A 15,815-nucleotide genomic window follows, 5' to 3' on the forward strand; every position below is an offset into this window, starting at 1 on the left:
ATACCTTGATTTAAAGCTGTCAGGTGGCATGAGTTCCAAAGTATGAGTTGGTCCATATAGGTTTACAACATATAATTTGATGGTTGGGTTCATTTGACCTGCCTTTGAGAAAATGAGAGTGGTAATACAAACATATTAAGCATTAAATTATATTGAAAAGGAAAGTGTTTTGATTCCTTTACAATTCTGCATTAGAATACGGAAAAAGTTTAATTTCTCTAAAGTAGAAATGATTTCAAATTCAACAACCTGATTGCCTTCAATTGTCTTTGTAGATTGCTGTTTCTCAAGCATTTTAGTCAGACAATTAAAGGTGATGGAAAATCATGATGGCTTTATTCATTAGGCATCGCTACTGTGTTCTTTCCCTAGGATAACACCAGAAGGGCTGGCTTTACAAAACAATGAGTAGAACAAGCTGCTACTTACATTATAGGATAAGAAATGCAATGAGAGAAAAACTTAGCTAATTAAAAGAAGAAGAAGAAGAAAACGAAGAAGACGACCTGCCAGTCTAGGTAGCACATGCTTAAAATTCCCCAATACCTAATCCCTTCCATTGCATTAAACATTCCTAGATTTCCTTTTAAACTGTAGTGAACACTACATGGGGTACAAGTGCCCCTTCAGAGGTGGTGGGCCACAGAGCATACTGCCCTCACTAACTACCGAGCTAGAGCAGTAGAAAGACAGTGGTAAGAATAGGTAATAACTAGCCTAGAGCATTAGTATGTTTCTGGCTCACAGTATATAGTAAAGGCATTACGTTAATCAACCTACTAAATATTCCTACTTCCCACTTAAGATATAATTATAACCCTTTTCCAGGTGACAATGGAGAAGCCAAGCAAACAGTGGAAGATGGGATATCTAATAACTGAGGAAGCCGGCATGTAAACCCGGGATGCTCTTCCCTGCTGCAGTTATGTGTCAGTGCATTCCTAGGCAATAGTTTCCAAAGTCTTTCTAAATATACTATGAAATCATAGGGGGAAGAAATGGGACCTTTTACCAATATATTCCAAGCAGTTTGGAATGAATACAAGAATGTGTATGTGAATAAATGACTTACAGAATCAGTTGACTACTGGTGGTGCAATGTGTTTCTGAACAAAGTACCGATGTGTTGTTGGGGTGTGACTGATGTTTTAGGAGAAGGCTATCTGAGATATACAAAGAAAGACAAGGAAATTAAAACTGGGTTAAATTAGAAGACTGACAAAATCTAAGGAGGATGATAAAAGTGATTTAAAGAGGAGAATGAAGATGAAAAATCCATGTCCAAGTAATTGGCATTGATAAAACCCGAAGTTGAACAGGACCAGAAGCAACGTAATGCATTCCACCAACACTCAGTAATAGCTCCATGAGAACTGTGTTATTAGGCTATTAAATATGACTAGCATGGAGGGAAAGGCAAAGGGACGAATGGGTGAAGCACAGAGGAATTTTAGGGCAGTGAAAAATACTCTGTGATACCATAATGATGGATACATGTCACGTGTTTGTCCAAATCTACAGAATGCACGACACCAAAAGTGAACTGTAATGGAAACTATGGACTTTGGGTGATTATGATATGTCAGTGTAGCTTCATCAGTTCTAGCAAAGGCACCGTTGTAGTGAGTGATGCTGATATTGGGAGAGGCTATGCATGTGTGCGTGCAGGTGGCATATGGAAATTCTGTCCCTTTCTCTCAATTCTGCTGTGAACCTTAAACTGCTCTAAAAAATAAAGTCTTAATAATAAACAAAAATAACTAGCACACCTGGGGAAGTGTATCATACACAGGTCAGAGGTTCTGAGCCAAAGAAAGGGGTCAGGAATGTCTTCCACTACAGAAACAATGCTATAAAGAGAGATGATGGCAATGGTTCATATACTGAAGGGCTTCCTGGAAGAGAAGCCATGATCCTGCCTCATGGAGTAGGATCTGGTGTCAGATTTTATGAAGTTTTTCATTATTTTAAAACCCTCAAGTTCTGGGCACATCTGTCTCGGACAGTTTAGTTTTATGCCACACACAGGAGCTCCCTTTCACATCACTACTGTTTCAATTTAATTGTCGTGACCCTCCCTGAAAAAAAACGGCCTTATCCGTTTTTTCAATCTAACCATTTCTTTAGTTTGACCACATATACTAAAAATTAGAGCTGGGATACAATATTTAGTAGTGCCATTCAAAGTGTTGAACTTTGACCAGCAGCAAGTATCCATCAGTATCACCTGGCATCTTAGAAACACAAATACTAGGCCCACACAAACTCAAAATCAGACTCTATAGTTGTGGGCCCAAGATTCTGTGTTTTAACAAGACTCTCAGATAGCTATAATTAGTATGCAAATTTTATAAGACACTGATATATATGTATATATTTTTTCAATAATATATATTATTGCTAGTATATGTAGTAATACATATATATTCAATAATGTATAATATGTAATAACATATAATAATATATAATATTGTATACATATATACACATATTGGATACATATGTAATATATACATGTATATATTATATATTACAGTTCAGTGGTTACCAAAGGTGTTAACCTGGTTCAGAATTACCCAGAGGGCAGGAAGGCTTCTTTAATAAGATTTAACCAGGGGCGCCTGGGTGGCTCAGTCGGTTAAGCGTCCGACTTTGGCTCAGGTCACGATCTCGTGGTCCGTGAGTTCAAGCCCCGCGTCGGGCTCTGGCCTGATGGCTCAGAGCCTGGAGCCTGCTTCTGATTCTGTGTCTCCCTCTCTTTCTGCCCCTGCCCCGCTCATGCTCTGTCTCTCTCTGTCTCAAAAATAAATAAAATGTTAAAAAAAAAAATTAAAAAAAAAAAAAAGATTTAACCAGCATTTCTCATGTCACGGGACATGACTATTATTTACTGAATATAGATGATGGGCAAGATGTTAAAGATCCTCAAGTATTGTTTGATTATCAAAAATGAGACAATACTTCCCTGAGAATATGTCACAAGTCAGCAGTTTAGAGTCAAAGTAGGTTTCCCTTCTGTAGCTTAAAAATAGCTCATAATTTTGTCACATAGACTAACAAAACAGTAATTTCTAAAAATGTCTAAAGTTTAAAAAATGTCTAAAACAGTATATAGTAGCAAATTAAAAAGATAGCTATCATAAAGACATTGAATTTTCTAGTTGGTGAAAAATTGTGCCTATTACTTTTTATTTTTCAATAAACTCATTTAGAAAAAGAGAAATTAAATTGATTTTTTGTCAGTTCGTATCAATGATGAATAATTTTATGACATACTTTGTCAAAGACACAGATGGTATTTACCATATCATAAGATAGTTTTTTGTTCATTTGTTTGTTTTTAATGTTTGCAACTCTGCTATGCTTCTACCTGTATGGGATCACCAATAACCCTGTTAGCTTTTACATGAAAACAAACTAAAATTTGTGTACACATGTGGCCAATTTTAGATAAAAAACAAACATTAGGCTATTTCCAAAATTCAGCTGTCCATCAGCCTATAATCTCAATTAGATTTTTATCTCTCCATGGAGTTTTGAAATTAAGTGCACACTGCAAGTTCATTCACACCTTTCAATATCTGGATCATTTCAATACTTCGCAAATTAGAGGAGTTCATCTATTTGCTTTTTACAGTCACATTTTCCAGAAAGACTGCATATCTACAGAATCCTTCCTCTATAATTCTGAAACACAAGCCTCAATAATAATTAACCTTATTTTACTGGCAACTAAATTGTCATTAAACGAGATAATGCTTTAATTAAGAAGATTAACCTGAGGTTACTGAGATAGAACTGTGCATCTCTTTTGTGCTGAATTGCTAATGATAGGGTATTTTATGAGTTCTGAATCATGCTGAATTAAGTAAAATACAAATATATTTGTTTAGTGTAAGTATTTCATTAGTAAATCTGACCACATTGAGTATTTGCTGCACTTATTTTAATCTAGTTTAATTTGAAGCACAATTTAGTGTGACTCTATGAATTACTTCAATGTCTAAAGTACTACTTTTTGTAAGTTTATTGCAAAAGTAAGAGCAAATCAAAATAATACAGTTGTTAGTGGAAGAACTGACAAATGTTTTGTTTTTTTTTACACCAGAGTGGAAAATAATGACTTTCAAAGTTTAAGTAATTTATCCAAAATGATACTGAAACTTATTCTGAGAACAAGGATCAAGCTCAGACCTACTTTCTTCCAGTCCTATGGTCTTAAGTACCTGGGCAGGCATTCCTACTAAAAACCTCCCGAGGATTTACGATTCTTTCTCTTGGCATGGCTGCTAGAATAGCTAATGTTTCTTTGTGTTTAATACTCCTCAGTGGTGGTAATTAACACACACTCAGGACTTTTACCTTGCATTACCTGTCTTTATCTATGTATCTATTATTTATATATCTTATGTATCCATCCATCCATCCATCACCTATCTCTCTCTCTCTCTCTCTCTCTCTCTCTCTCTCTCTCTGCTTGCCTACCTACCTACCTATCTATCCATCTATCTATCTCATGTGTAAGACTAAGAATCATATGTATATCTTACTAAGTCATTAGGAGTAAATGGAGCAAACAGAGCTACACATATATTTCTTAATTTGACAAGATGATATTTCGATTCCAGGTATGTCCTCAGATATATAAGTTAACCTCTGGTAGTTTTACAAAGAGGGACAGAATCAATAAATTTGAGTTATTTCCCTGTTCTTAAAATAACTCTGACTTTTATAGAAGGACTTAGCCTTTTAGAGAGCTCAGTTTGTCCATTTATAAATAGAGGCAATTGTGAAGAAGTCCAAATAAGGAAAAAAAAAAATAGTGAAACTATCCCTGAAAATATGAAGTATATTATTAGCACACATGATTTACATAATAGCAAAGATTATTTTATGCCTAGCTTTATTATTGAGAATTATAAAATAATTAACCTATTAATAACAAAACATCTAGATTTATCAACTCAGTATTTTCTGAATCAAATTTCTCAGATATTTCTATTTGTTTATGTGTTTGCCTCAGTCTTTTAAAATTATGAGGTCTAGGAGTGTCCCAGTTCATGCATCAGCAGCCTCTAACTGAGAAGGCAATTTGAAAATGCACCTATTGCGTATGGTTCTTAGCGTGAGTCCTACAATTCCCCACTCCTCTTGGGACATGAATTACAAAAAAAATTGTTTCTTCCCTGGGGCCGATTTTATTTCCTTTTTGCAGTGAACAAACTAAACAGTTGTGTGTGAATATCTTGCCTATTCACATATGCTTTTCACAATATGCCACTTCATTTTGTATTTAAATTGTCAGGTGAATTTTCATTATCATAAGTAAATCAAATGATGTGAGAATTAATACATTTGAGAAGTCTTTTCAGTCATTTTTGGGGGGAAAGATTCAGTTATGCCTTATAGGAACAAACTGTCATTCGTAAAACATGGCTAAATCTATATTAGAGAAGTCATAAGTTGTGTACTTGAAGTACAATAAAAATCTCTTCGTGAATGTGATTATTTTGTTGTTAGGCTAGGTTGCCATTTTCTCCTGAAGAGCACAGAATATATACGGCTTCTAACTTATATCCAGAAAAGACCTACACATAATATTTCAAAATCATAAAATTAGATTCCTCTCAATTCTCCTGTCTTTCTCAGCTATAAGCCAGTCGTTTAATACTACCTACAGTCTACGGAAGGAAGACAAGATTGAGAGAAAACAAACAAGCAAGGAAACAAAATCCAAAAAACAAAACCACAACAGATGGTACCGAATCTCACTGAGTAAACAATCTTCTTATTCCTGACTCTCTATATTCAAGCCAGCCTCCTTCCTTCCTTCCTTCCTCCCTCCATATCCTTTCTTCCCACCCTCCTTCCCTTCCTTCCTTTCCTCTCTCCTTTCCTTTCTCCCTCCCCTCCCCCCCCCCTCCCCTCCCCTCCCCTCCCCTCTCCTCTCCTCTCCTCTCCTCTCTTTCCCTACCTTGAGTAACTTGGGTCTGGTAGATGAAAGGAAAATAAAGAAAGTCACCCCTACCCAGACCATGCCTTCACTGCAAGTATAGAATAACATGTGTCATGGGTAATTTGTCCAATACTTTGACCAATTAATGTAATGCACAAGTTGAAAGGTACAAAACCGATCATGCTTGGGAAATATAAAGTACAACACACGAAAGGAATGGCTTAAAAATAGCTTCTAAATCGAGTTAGCAGCCATCTCTTACCAAATTAAGAGGTGAACTGTGTAAACTGGAATTTAAAAACTTTCCTATAAAACATCTTTACATGATTAATGCATAAGGGTCCTCACTTATGAGACTTTTTCTTTGTAATATCATCATGGGGTAAATACACCTTTAAAAATAGAACTTAAGGTATCAAAAATGCCATACAATAGAAAAAACAGTTACACTCCAGATGTTTTGCAACCTGCTCCCTACTTGAAAATGGTTTTGCTCTCTGGGCAAGATTTCCATATTTGCCTCACTCAATAAAACAATTCCATCTATCTTAGCCATGCCTGGCTATGGCTCTACCCCAGCATGTTATAAAGTATGTTCCAGAGTATGCTCTGCCAAAATAATGCTGATGTTAATACTAATACTAATAAATTCCTTATAGAGATTCTTTATGCTTAGTCTATTCCTTACTGGAGATACTTTATGCTTAGTCAATTTTTTATGGGAGATTTATAATACACATTAACATATAGTATATTAAATGCTCTACGAAATAATCTGAGAGAAGTGGGATTTTTCTTTTTTTTTTGACTAAGAAATTTCAACTCATTTAACCATGAGACTTTTTCTTCCCTTATAACACCTATTACCAAGTAGAACATGACAAATGTTAACAAACAGAATGTACTTTTGGAGAAACCTGTGCCTTAGCATCAGTGCTGCCCCTTATGTCTTCTCACCTTTTTTCTAACTGGGAAGGTGAGGGAAAACAAGAATGAGAGCATCAAAGGGAAATAAATGCAGCAAAAGTGACCGTTCCCAAGCCCTCAATCATCTCTACCTCTTCCTACCAGAACAGTGTGTATAGGCTACTGCAAGCTCTAAAAAGATGAGTCAGCTGACCAGTAGGAAAAGCTTCTTTTTTTCTGCAAAGACAATTTGTTCACGAACCAAGGATACTATCAATCAAGTCAATGGTGCAGAGAGAGAGAACAAACTAGTACTTCTATGATACTTACCTTAGGATATGGATACTGCTTTCCTTTGGGATACAATGCTCCGGTAAATTGAGGAATAATCATGTTAGGCACCAACGAGTCATTTATCATCAGGAAGGCAAGCCTTTCTCCATCTGGTGACCACCAGTGGGCAATATGAGAATGCAGAAGTTCCTCTAGAATAAATGAGTGTTATTTGAAACCAACTGTAGAGATGTGGGCTCAGTGACCCACAAACATCTGTCCTTGAAATCTCCATTGCACATATACATTTTTTTTCTATGCGGTGTGTTGGGTTTTATCAACATCATGAAGAATTCTTTATTTCTGAGTTACCCGTTTAGTCCCAGGGGATGCAGATGCAATGGAAAGAAAGGATGAAGCAATGAAGTCAGGATTTCACAGACCGTCAGCAAATGTGAAGAGAGAAATGAAAGCACTATTGGAATAAAAAGACTAAGAACAGGAACTGAAGACTGAGATATGGCATAAAACCATATTCATGTCACCATTCATTTATATTTGCATTCGATCATATCTCCATCATCAAACAAGTTGAATTTCGGCATTTGTCAATGCCTTGACAAACTAGATTCGTGAAATTATTTTGAGCTCTCAGGAAATAGAATAAGAAATATATTGGATATCATTCATGTGACCAGATCCACTATTCATTTGTCTATACCTGCCTTCTGTCCCAGTAAGTTAACTTGTATCAACTACAGTAAAAGGGCTGTCATGCTTTCCAGAGCATGGCCATTAGGGTACAATGGCAAGAGATTAGAAGGAGAAGAGTGAAATCAGAGTATTTGCTCCCTTGGCCTTATCCTGCAATGTCACTTCAGGCTTGCTGTATGTTTTAAATAATGTCACTACTCCTATGGATGCAGTCTTTTCCATGAAATGTTCTCCTTTTGTATCTTGTAATGCATGGTTCATCTCTATGGACATAGGGGTGGTATAATAGCTTGGTTGCTACTGGTCTAGATTATATCTCTGTCCTTTATGGTTTCACTTCATAAATGTGGTCTCGTTGTAAATAGATCTTCTTCAGAATGTGCCAGCTCTTTCCTTTTGGTACCTTGACAAATGCCGTGAAGAATACCAGCAATAGACTCAGAAAAGGGACCTTTAAAGTGAGATTTTGAGATTACCTTGGAGATCTATATCTGTATCTATATCTGTATATCTATATCCATCTATATCTGCACTACCTTCGATGTAACAATCACCCTTCCAGGAAGGAATTGGAGCATAAATAATCCGTAGCAAAGGATGGAATCATGAGTAATCCACTGTCACTGGTGATGACACAGAATGAAATGCAGATAGAGAGGAAAGGTTTGGGGAGGGTAATTGGTGGTGGCACTTGATTTCCACAACAATGGCAACTCTAAAGATTATAAAGTGAAGTTCACATGGTTCATATGACACCTCAGGGAGAGTACATAGACATAAACTGAAATTGAAACCATGACTGCAAAATCAGTGATACAAAAAAGATCATCAGGGCATCTTTGAAGGAGTCTGCCTCTTCTGTAGTTGCAGGTAAGGCAGAGGTCCAAGAGTACACAGCAAGGGTTGCAGGGCTACAGCACAAATTTAGTGGCTCAACTCTGTGTGTGTTTGTTTGTTTGTTTAAGCTAAGACAGAGATATTAGCGGAGAAGTACTGGGACCCTGGCACATAGGATAAAGATGCTTAGGTAAATGTGTGCAGTATGCTTATGCTTTCTGGACCAGTCTCATAAATAAAACATTTTATAGTGGAATGTTGCTGTATGTGTCTAATTTTATGGCTGAAGATGCTGAACCTGAAAATTCCCACAAGTCTTCTTGCTGACAGAGGCAGCCTCTATCCAAGGGAGGGAGACATCCTCTGCATAAAGGCAGAGTGAAGATAAATCCCTGTAAAGTTTATGAGTTCTATATCCCTAGGGGAGAATTTGGAGATCTAGTAGCATAGTACACACCGAGATATATCTTCTAAAGTGAGAGAAAATTTGTTGGAATTGTACTCATGCAAAAGTGAAGAGGGAATAGATTCTTCAGATTCTGAAGAAACAGCTTAAAGCATATTCGCATATGATGCCCTGTTCTACTTCCCAGACAACCTGTGAAGCTGCCTGTTCTGAGCAGAGTCTGTGCAAGAAAGGGCTATGCAGCACATCAAGGCCATGGTACAACCCTTTCTGCCACCTTTACCTTGTGAACCAGCAGATACAATGTTAATATAAATATTCATGGTAAACAGAGATGCTGTGCAGAGCTTCTGACACTCACTATATGGCAATCAAAACATAGATATTACAGGCTTTAGAGAAAGGCCATTTCCTCCTGTGCTGATTAATGTTCTCTATTTCAAAAGCAGATCTCTACTGGGGACTTGCAGAAGCAATTAGTCTGACCATGGGATGCCAAGTGTCTATGCAACCCCGATTGCCCATCGTGCACTACATGTTATCCGATTCACTGACCATAAAACTAAACACATAAAGCAATATCCCACTGTAAAATAGAAGGGGTATATATGCGACTGGGACAGAACACAGAAGTAAAATGCCCAGAGTACTGCATCTTCTGCTTTACTCTGTCTCCTCAGCTCATGTCAAAATCTCAAGATGTGTTTTCTAATACACGTTGACAGGGGAGGAATAAATGCAGGCCTGGTTTATGGGCAGGTCTGTATGATGTACTTGAAGACTGTGAAATTGGATAGGCTCTGTACTACAGTCTGACTGAAGAAGGGCATTAAAAGACCAAACTAAACATAAATCCTCCAAGTTGGCAGACTTTTGAACAAGATACTTAGTTTTCTACCTTTTGTGGAAGGAGAATTGGCTTGAAGGAAGCATGGGTCCACCCTGACTCATGCACGGTAACTAACAAAAGACCTGATCAGCGTTATGGGAAGACTAAAATTAGAAAACTAGTGACAAGGAAATGTAGGGAAAGATAACTGCATCCATCTATCAGGAGGGGTAAACATGTAAAAATGTGAAGATAGTAGTGTCCTACTTGATATCCTCTCCTCCACTGCATACCAGAGGAGGCTCTCAATCATCAGATGGACAATATGACTACTAAGTACAGGTCAGTCTGCTTGGGCTCCCACCATTACCTGCCAACAAGAGTGGCTGTCATTAAACTCTTGATATGGCATGATTTCCCAACAGAACCAGCTGGCTACCTGGTGACAGGTAGATCACATGGGAGCCATTCCATCAAGAACGGGTAGCATTTTGTCATTACAAAGACAGACACGTACTCTGGTTTAGATATGCCTTGGTTGCTTAACGTCCTGTCAGCACTGCTATTCATGGGCTTGCAGAACAGCGCACCCATTATCACAATGATTCACCCACATCACCACCGAACAGAAAAGATTTTATAGCAAAAAAGAAGGGCAACAGGCTCAGACCATAAAATTCAGTGTTCTCCATTAGCTATATGTACCTGGCTTGATGGAAGGGTGAACTAGTCTTTTCTACCTCGGTTTTGGCCCTATAACAACCTTAAAGTTAGGATGTCATCATACATGTGTTTCTCTTGCATAGCCAGGAAGCACAGATCTGGGAACTAAGGGGTAGGAGTGTAGCATTCTCTTTCACCATCACCCCACTAACCCACTGGACACTGGACATATTTTGTTTCTTGTACTCAAGATAAGGAGATCAGTGGTTTTAGAAGTCCAAATGCCTGAGGGAGGATTGCTTCTAACAGGAAATGTCATAATCATGTTCCTCTGAATTAGAAGCTGAAATTTCCCCCTGACCATTTGGGGCTCAATAGGCCTGGAGGAAAAAAAAAAAAAAAAAAAAATGACAGAAAACATAGTCACTGTGTGTCTGTCTGATAATTAATCTCATCTGCCAGGAAGAATATATATGTCTTCACTATACAAAGGAGAGGAAAGAAAAAATATATCTGGACTCAGGAGATTCACAAATACTCCTTTGTTCAACTCTATCTCATTTTCCAATTCTACATTTTCCACATTCCAATTTCCATTTCAGTGCAAAATTGAAATTGTAGCAACCTAATTAAGAAAAAGAAGCAAAGGAATAAGATTGGGCAGGGATAAAATTTTGGTTTGATCTACTAGGTAAATAACCTATGTAGTCAAAATGCTGGCAAAAGGTAAAGGCAAAAATGAATCATTAATTGACAAAGGAGCTATGATTACTAGGTAAGGCCTTATTTCTTGTTTAATGGGGGCATTTCCCCTGAAGCCTTATATGAAAAACACAAGTGTTGGCTGTAGTTATAAATTTCAGACAGGAATATAAACTGGACTGATGCCACTCTACAATGAAACAGTAGCAGATGGAATTTCATGTGTTCTTTCAAAGACACAAAGTTTTTGTTTAAGTAATAATAATACGACTTATCTCTGAGTTTTTGTTGGCCATGGCCAAGATGAAACCAGACAAATCAAATGAAGAAAATAAAGGTTTTTTTGCATGCTTTTTTATTTTCTTGGTTCTCACCCATTGGAATCATGTGAGTCTGGCTATGTTTCCCAACCAAAACTTACTGCTTCTATTACTGCAAAAACTATAGGATTCCTTCTTTGTAGGTTCTAGTAACAGCTTACGTACCCTTTCCATTTCAGGTGTTAATGACTAAATCATTACCAGCCATAGATTGCTACATATCCCTTGTCTTTGATAAGTGACCCCTTTGTTGATAAATTGTTTAATACTACTTTGAATGTGCCAATTTCTTTCCAAATGTAATTCTGATCCTGATTTGTACAAGTTACTTGCAATTCATATGAGGAGACCCATCCACAAGACACACTGAGGAAAAAAAAAAGGCTAAATGCCAAATGGGTGTAAATTCTTGTGAGACTTAAAGGTACAGAGAGATCAGATTGCGTTGCCTAAAATCAACACTCAGGGTTTCTAAGAAATGGGTTCTATCCTAGCTGCAAATATGTATGCACAAGTACTGCCCAAGAATAAGAATGGCCCAGATTTGAGAACACTATTCAGGAGAAACTAGGTATCGTCTATTCTAATTTATTTTAGTGCGATCTATGTCTAAAGTTGTTCCTCACAAAAATGTTAAAATAGCAAACTAGTACACACAAAAAGTTATGTGACTTCCTTCAGGTACAAAAAATCAAGCTAACTGAAATGGGCAGGAGATAAATAAAAGAATCTTTAATATGCATTTGCTTAAGAGTTCTCTTGGATAATGCACACACTTTTGTAATTACATCTAATAGGGGCTCTTACTCATGGAATGAAACTTCCTGTTTAATTATATTATATTATTTACAAACAATGTATTTCTACAAATTGCATTCCATTCCATTCCAATAAAGGTTTGGTTCTTTGTCTTTATTACAATGATTAGAAAATCTCAGTGCAGAACAGATGGAGCTTTCAACACATGTTGTTTTATATCAAAAACACATAGAAACATAGCCTCAACACAAAGCACTTACAGAAACCTAATATATAATCATTGTGTTCAGATTAACATGCTATTCTGAAAAGTAAGCTGATTTCATCTATTTGTGGCGTATCAATTTAGACAGATAAGATTTCCTGAGTATGCCACTGCCAGCCATAGGGGTCTATGGATGACTTTTCCCCTTTATTTCCTGTATCTCACTGTCAAGTTTCTTCAAAGAGTTGTCTATATTCATAAACTTTTCTCTTCCCATTTACACCTCTATCCACTGCTGTCCTGCTTCTGGTACCACAAATTGACTGATTTTGCTTTCATCAATTTCTGGTAGCAAATCCAACAGTAACTGTGGAATCCTTAGCTTATTTGACTTCCAGAGAATCAGCATTGTTATTCTATGTTCCTCTGGCTTCCATGGCTGCCCCTCTAATTTTTTCCTCTTATCTGCCATAGTCCAGTTTTACTGAGAGTTAGTAAGTGCTCAATAAATATTTGTTAAATCAATGAATGGATGAATGAGACGTCCTGTATCCAAGGAAGGAAAAAAAGCAAAAATAGGCATTTTGTGTTATTCTCAGTGAGCAACCAAAAATGTACCGATTTCCATCTCTTGAAAGGGTATTGTTAATGCCGTGAATTTTTTCTCTCACTTCTTTCTTCTTGTCATTCTTAAAGCTCAATGCACAGACCATTTCTTCTATTAAGTGACTCTATATTCCTCTATCCCATTAGAATTAATTCTACTTTTATTTATATATCTATTGACCGTGCTCAAATGGTTCCTTATATAATAGTTGTTTACAGTTTTTCACTGTAAACTTGGCAGCTGTGAACTTTAGGGTTTTTTTAGCAAAACATTCATGTGATATTTTATGTAGTTAAGTTACTATGTTAAGTGAGCCAATTTATATGAATAACATTAGATGCATTTTGTGTGAATTATGTTTAAAATGATACTTCATTTTGAGCATGATGTTTTATTTTTCTTCTGAACTTCAACTCTTTAAAACACATATTTTATTTTCCTTGACTTTCCTTAGGAATTGAACAATACTACAAATACAAAGAGGCTTTAAAATTACATTTTTAAAGACTTAAAATCTCGACATAAGTGCCTTTGGTTGGGATTAACAGCCACACTCACAGATTGGCCTAGATGTAAAAAGTTTAAGCCATGCCCTTAAATGTGCCACGAAAACATTTTATTATCTTTTATGTGACTCCTTCTTGAATCTTTTTTTTTCCCCCTATGATATTTGCTAAAGGCAAATTTCAATAAACAAGGTGGAAATGTTACATGTTACTACTGGAGTCTCCCACACACACTATTCAGATTGTAATTGATTTCTGTAAAGTTACAAGAAGGAAATCTCCACACTAGAATGTCACATACATACTGCTGAAGATCACTGTGCTGTGGTGGGTGTACTGAAGGGAAAAGAGAAGGTTTGGAATCTGGGAGCTGATGGAATCTTGGAAAAGCAAAGTGATAGAAGAAAGTGAAGGTAGTGTGTGGCTCTTGAAATACAGGTTGGGGATGACAGGCAAAATATTGAGGGAAACATTAATGACATCTGAATGGCCTAAATCCCTCTGTCAAACCTTAACACTGATTCCCTTGGTATAGTTCCTTCTCTTGGAAGTAAAGTGAGGACTGAGGTAAGTCTGTGGTCAGAGTCTTTGCTTGAGGAAATAGACCAGGGAAATCTAATGGCTCAGGTCCATAATGTATGCCATTCCTTAGGGAACGATGAAAGGCACTGAAGTGAAACAGGTAAAGTGGATCAGGACTAAGCACTGGATTTGAGGACACATATTCAAGTGCCACCTCTGGCACTCATGAACTTTGAGGCCACGTACAACTCACCTATCCCTGAGTCTTGGTTTCTTCTGTAAAGGAATAAATATGCTAGTACTGTGAGGATTCAATCACATAGCACATTTGGAATTTGCTAGTATGCCTAAGATAAGATAAGATAAGATAAGATAAGATAAGATAAGATAAGTATAAAAGCCAAGGGACTGAGTTTCATTTGAATGGCAAAAACTCTAATTTTTCAATTTCTTTTTTGGAAAGTGTCAGGCCTACAGACTTATTACGGAAGACTTGTTATTTCTTTGTCTTTCCTGTCTCTGACACAGGGTTCACTCTCTACTGGAATATATATAATTTCATTCTTTAATTAAGAAAATAACCTTATTTGTAAGATAATGGTCTTTAATTTCTCTTTTGTCAATTTTCTTAAAAATGTAATGCCAAAAATTACACAAAGTCACGCAATATGACATATCCTATGTAAAGGATAGAGACCCAAATCATCTTGTTCAGTGGTCAAGTCAGTACATTCTACACTGAGTTGACTTAGAAGTTCCTTGGATCACATTTTGTTACCCAAGGTAGCATGCTAGCACACTGTGAGGCACCAATGTTCCCACTAAATTAAGTTTTGCATCCCTGATGTATGCATCACTAGGAATGCCTGCTCACTGGGTCTGTCACCACTGTTTACTAGCGACCCAAACCAGAAGCCAAAAAATCATTCTTGACTTCTCATCTACTCCATCCTTTTAACCACTAAGATCTATTTTGCTGCCTCGTCAATTTTAGAATCTCCCCTCCTTCTTACTGCTTTAACCCCGGTACTATTGCTCATTATCTCTTGATGGAACATAGAAAAAGCCCCCCAGCTGCTCACTGGTTCTTTCTGCTATTTGATCCCAGCTTTACTCTGTACTCAAAATGGCCTATTTATATGGAAGATCTAATGCTGACACTCCCTTACTTGAAAAGCTCTATTAGTTTCCCCCTTTATGAGGTGAAAAAATAATCAAAATCCTGGATTATTTTTAGGGTCACCATCCCTTGGTTCTTGCTGCCTTCCTTTTTCTCAAATTTTATGCCCCAATAATATCAAGCATATTTGAGTTCCCAAGGTGCACATGGAGCTATTTAACTTTGCTATGCTTTTGCAAACTGTTGCTTACATTTCCCTAACTTCTTCTTTTTAAAGTATTTTAATTTCAATTCCAGTTTAGTTAACGTAGAGTGTAATGTTAGTTTCAGGTATGCAATATAGTGATTCAATACTTCCATACATCTAGTGCTCATCACAAGTGTACTTCTTAATTCCCACCACTTATTTAACCCACTCCCCAACCCACCTCCCCCTTGGTAACCATCAGTTTGTTCTCTACGGTTAAGAGCGAGATAAGAGTTTCTTGGT

The 15,815-nt window shown here is 36.9% G+C and overlaps 1 protein-coding gene across 3 annotated transcripts in view; it reads right to left on the reverse strand.

Moving 5' to 3' along the window:
• Positions 1 to 15,815, reverse strand: part of DPP10 (dipeptidyl peptidase like 10) — a 1,330,293-nt gene that overhangs the window by 110,146 nt on the left and 1,204,332 nt on the right. For all 3 annotated transcript variants that reach the window (XM_040474884.1, XM_040474883.1, XM_040474885.1), the window contains exons 9-10: positions 7,193 to 7,347; positions 5 to 102 (exon numbers count right to left, since the gene is read on the reverse strand). In XM_040474884.1, coding sequence (XP_040330818.1) covers positions 5 to 102; positions 7,193 to 7,347 — 253 coding nt within the window. The remainder of the gene's footprint in view (positions 1 to 4; positions 103 to 7,192; positions 7,348 to 15,815) is intronic.

This window comes from Herpailurus yagouaroundi, unplaced genomic scaffold (genome assembly GCF_014898765.1).
Source record: "Herpailurus yagouaroundi ecotype Mexico unplaced genomic scaffold, PumYag 140, whole genome shotgun sequence".
NCBI lineage: Eukaryota > Metazoa > Chordata > Mammalia > Carnivora > Felidae > Herpailurus > Herpailurus yagouaroundi.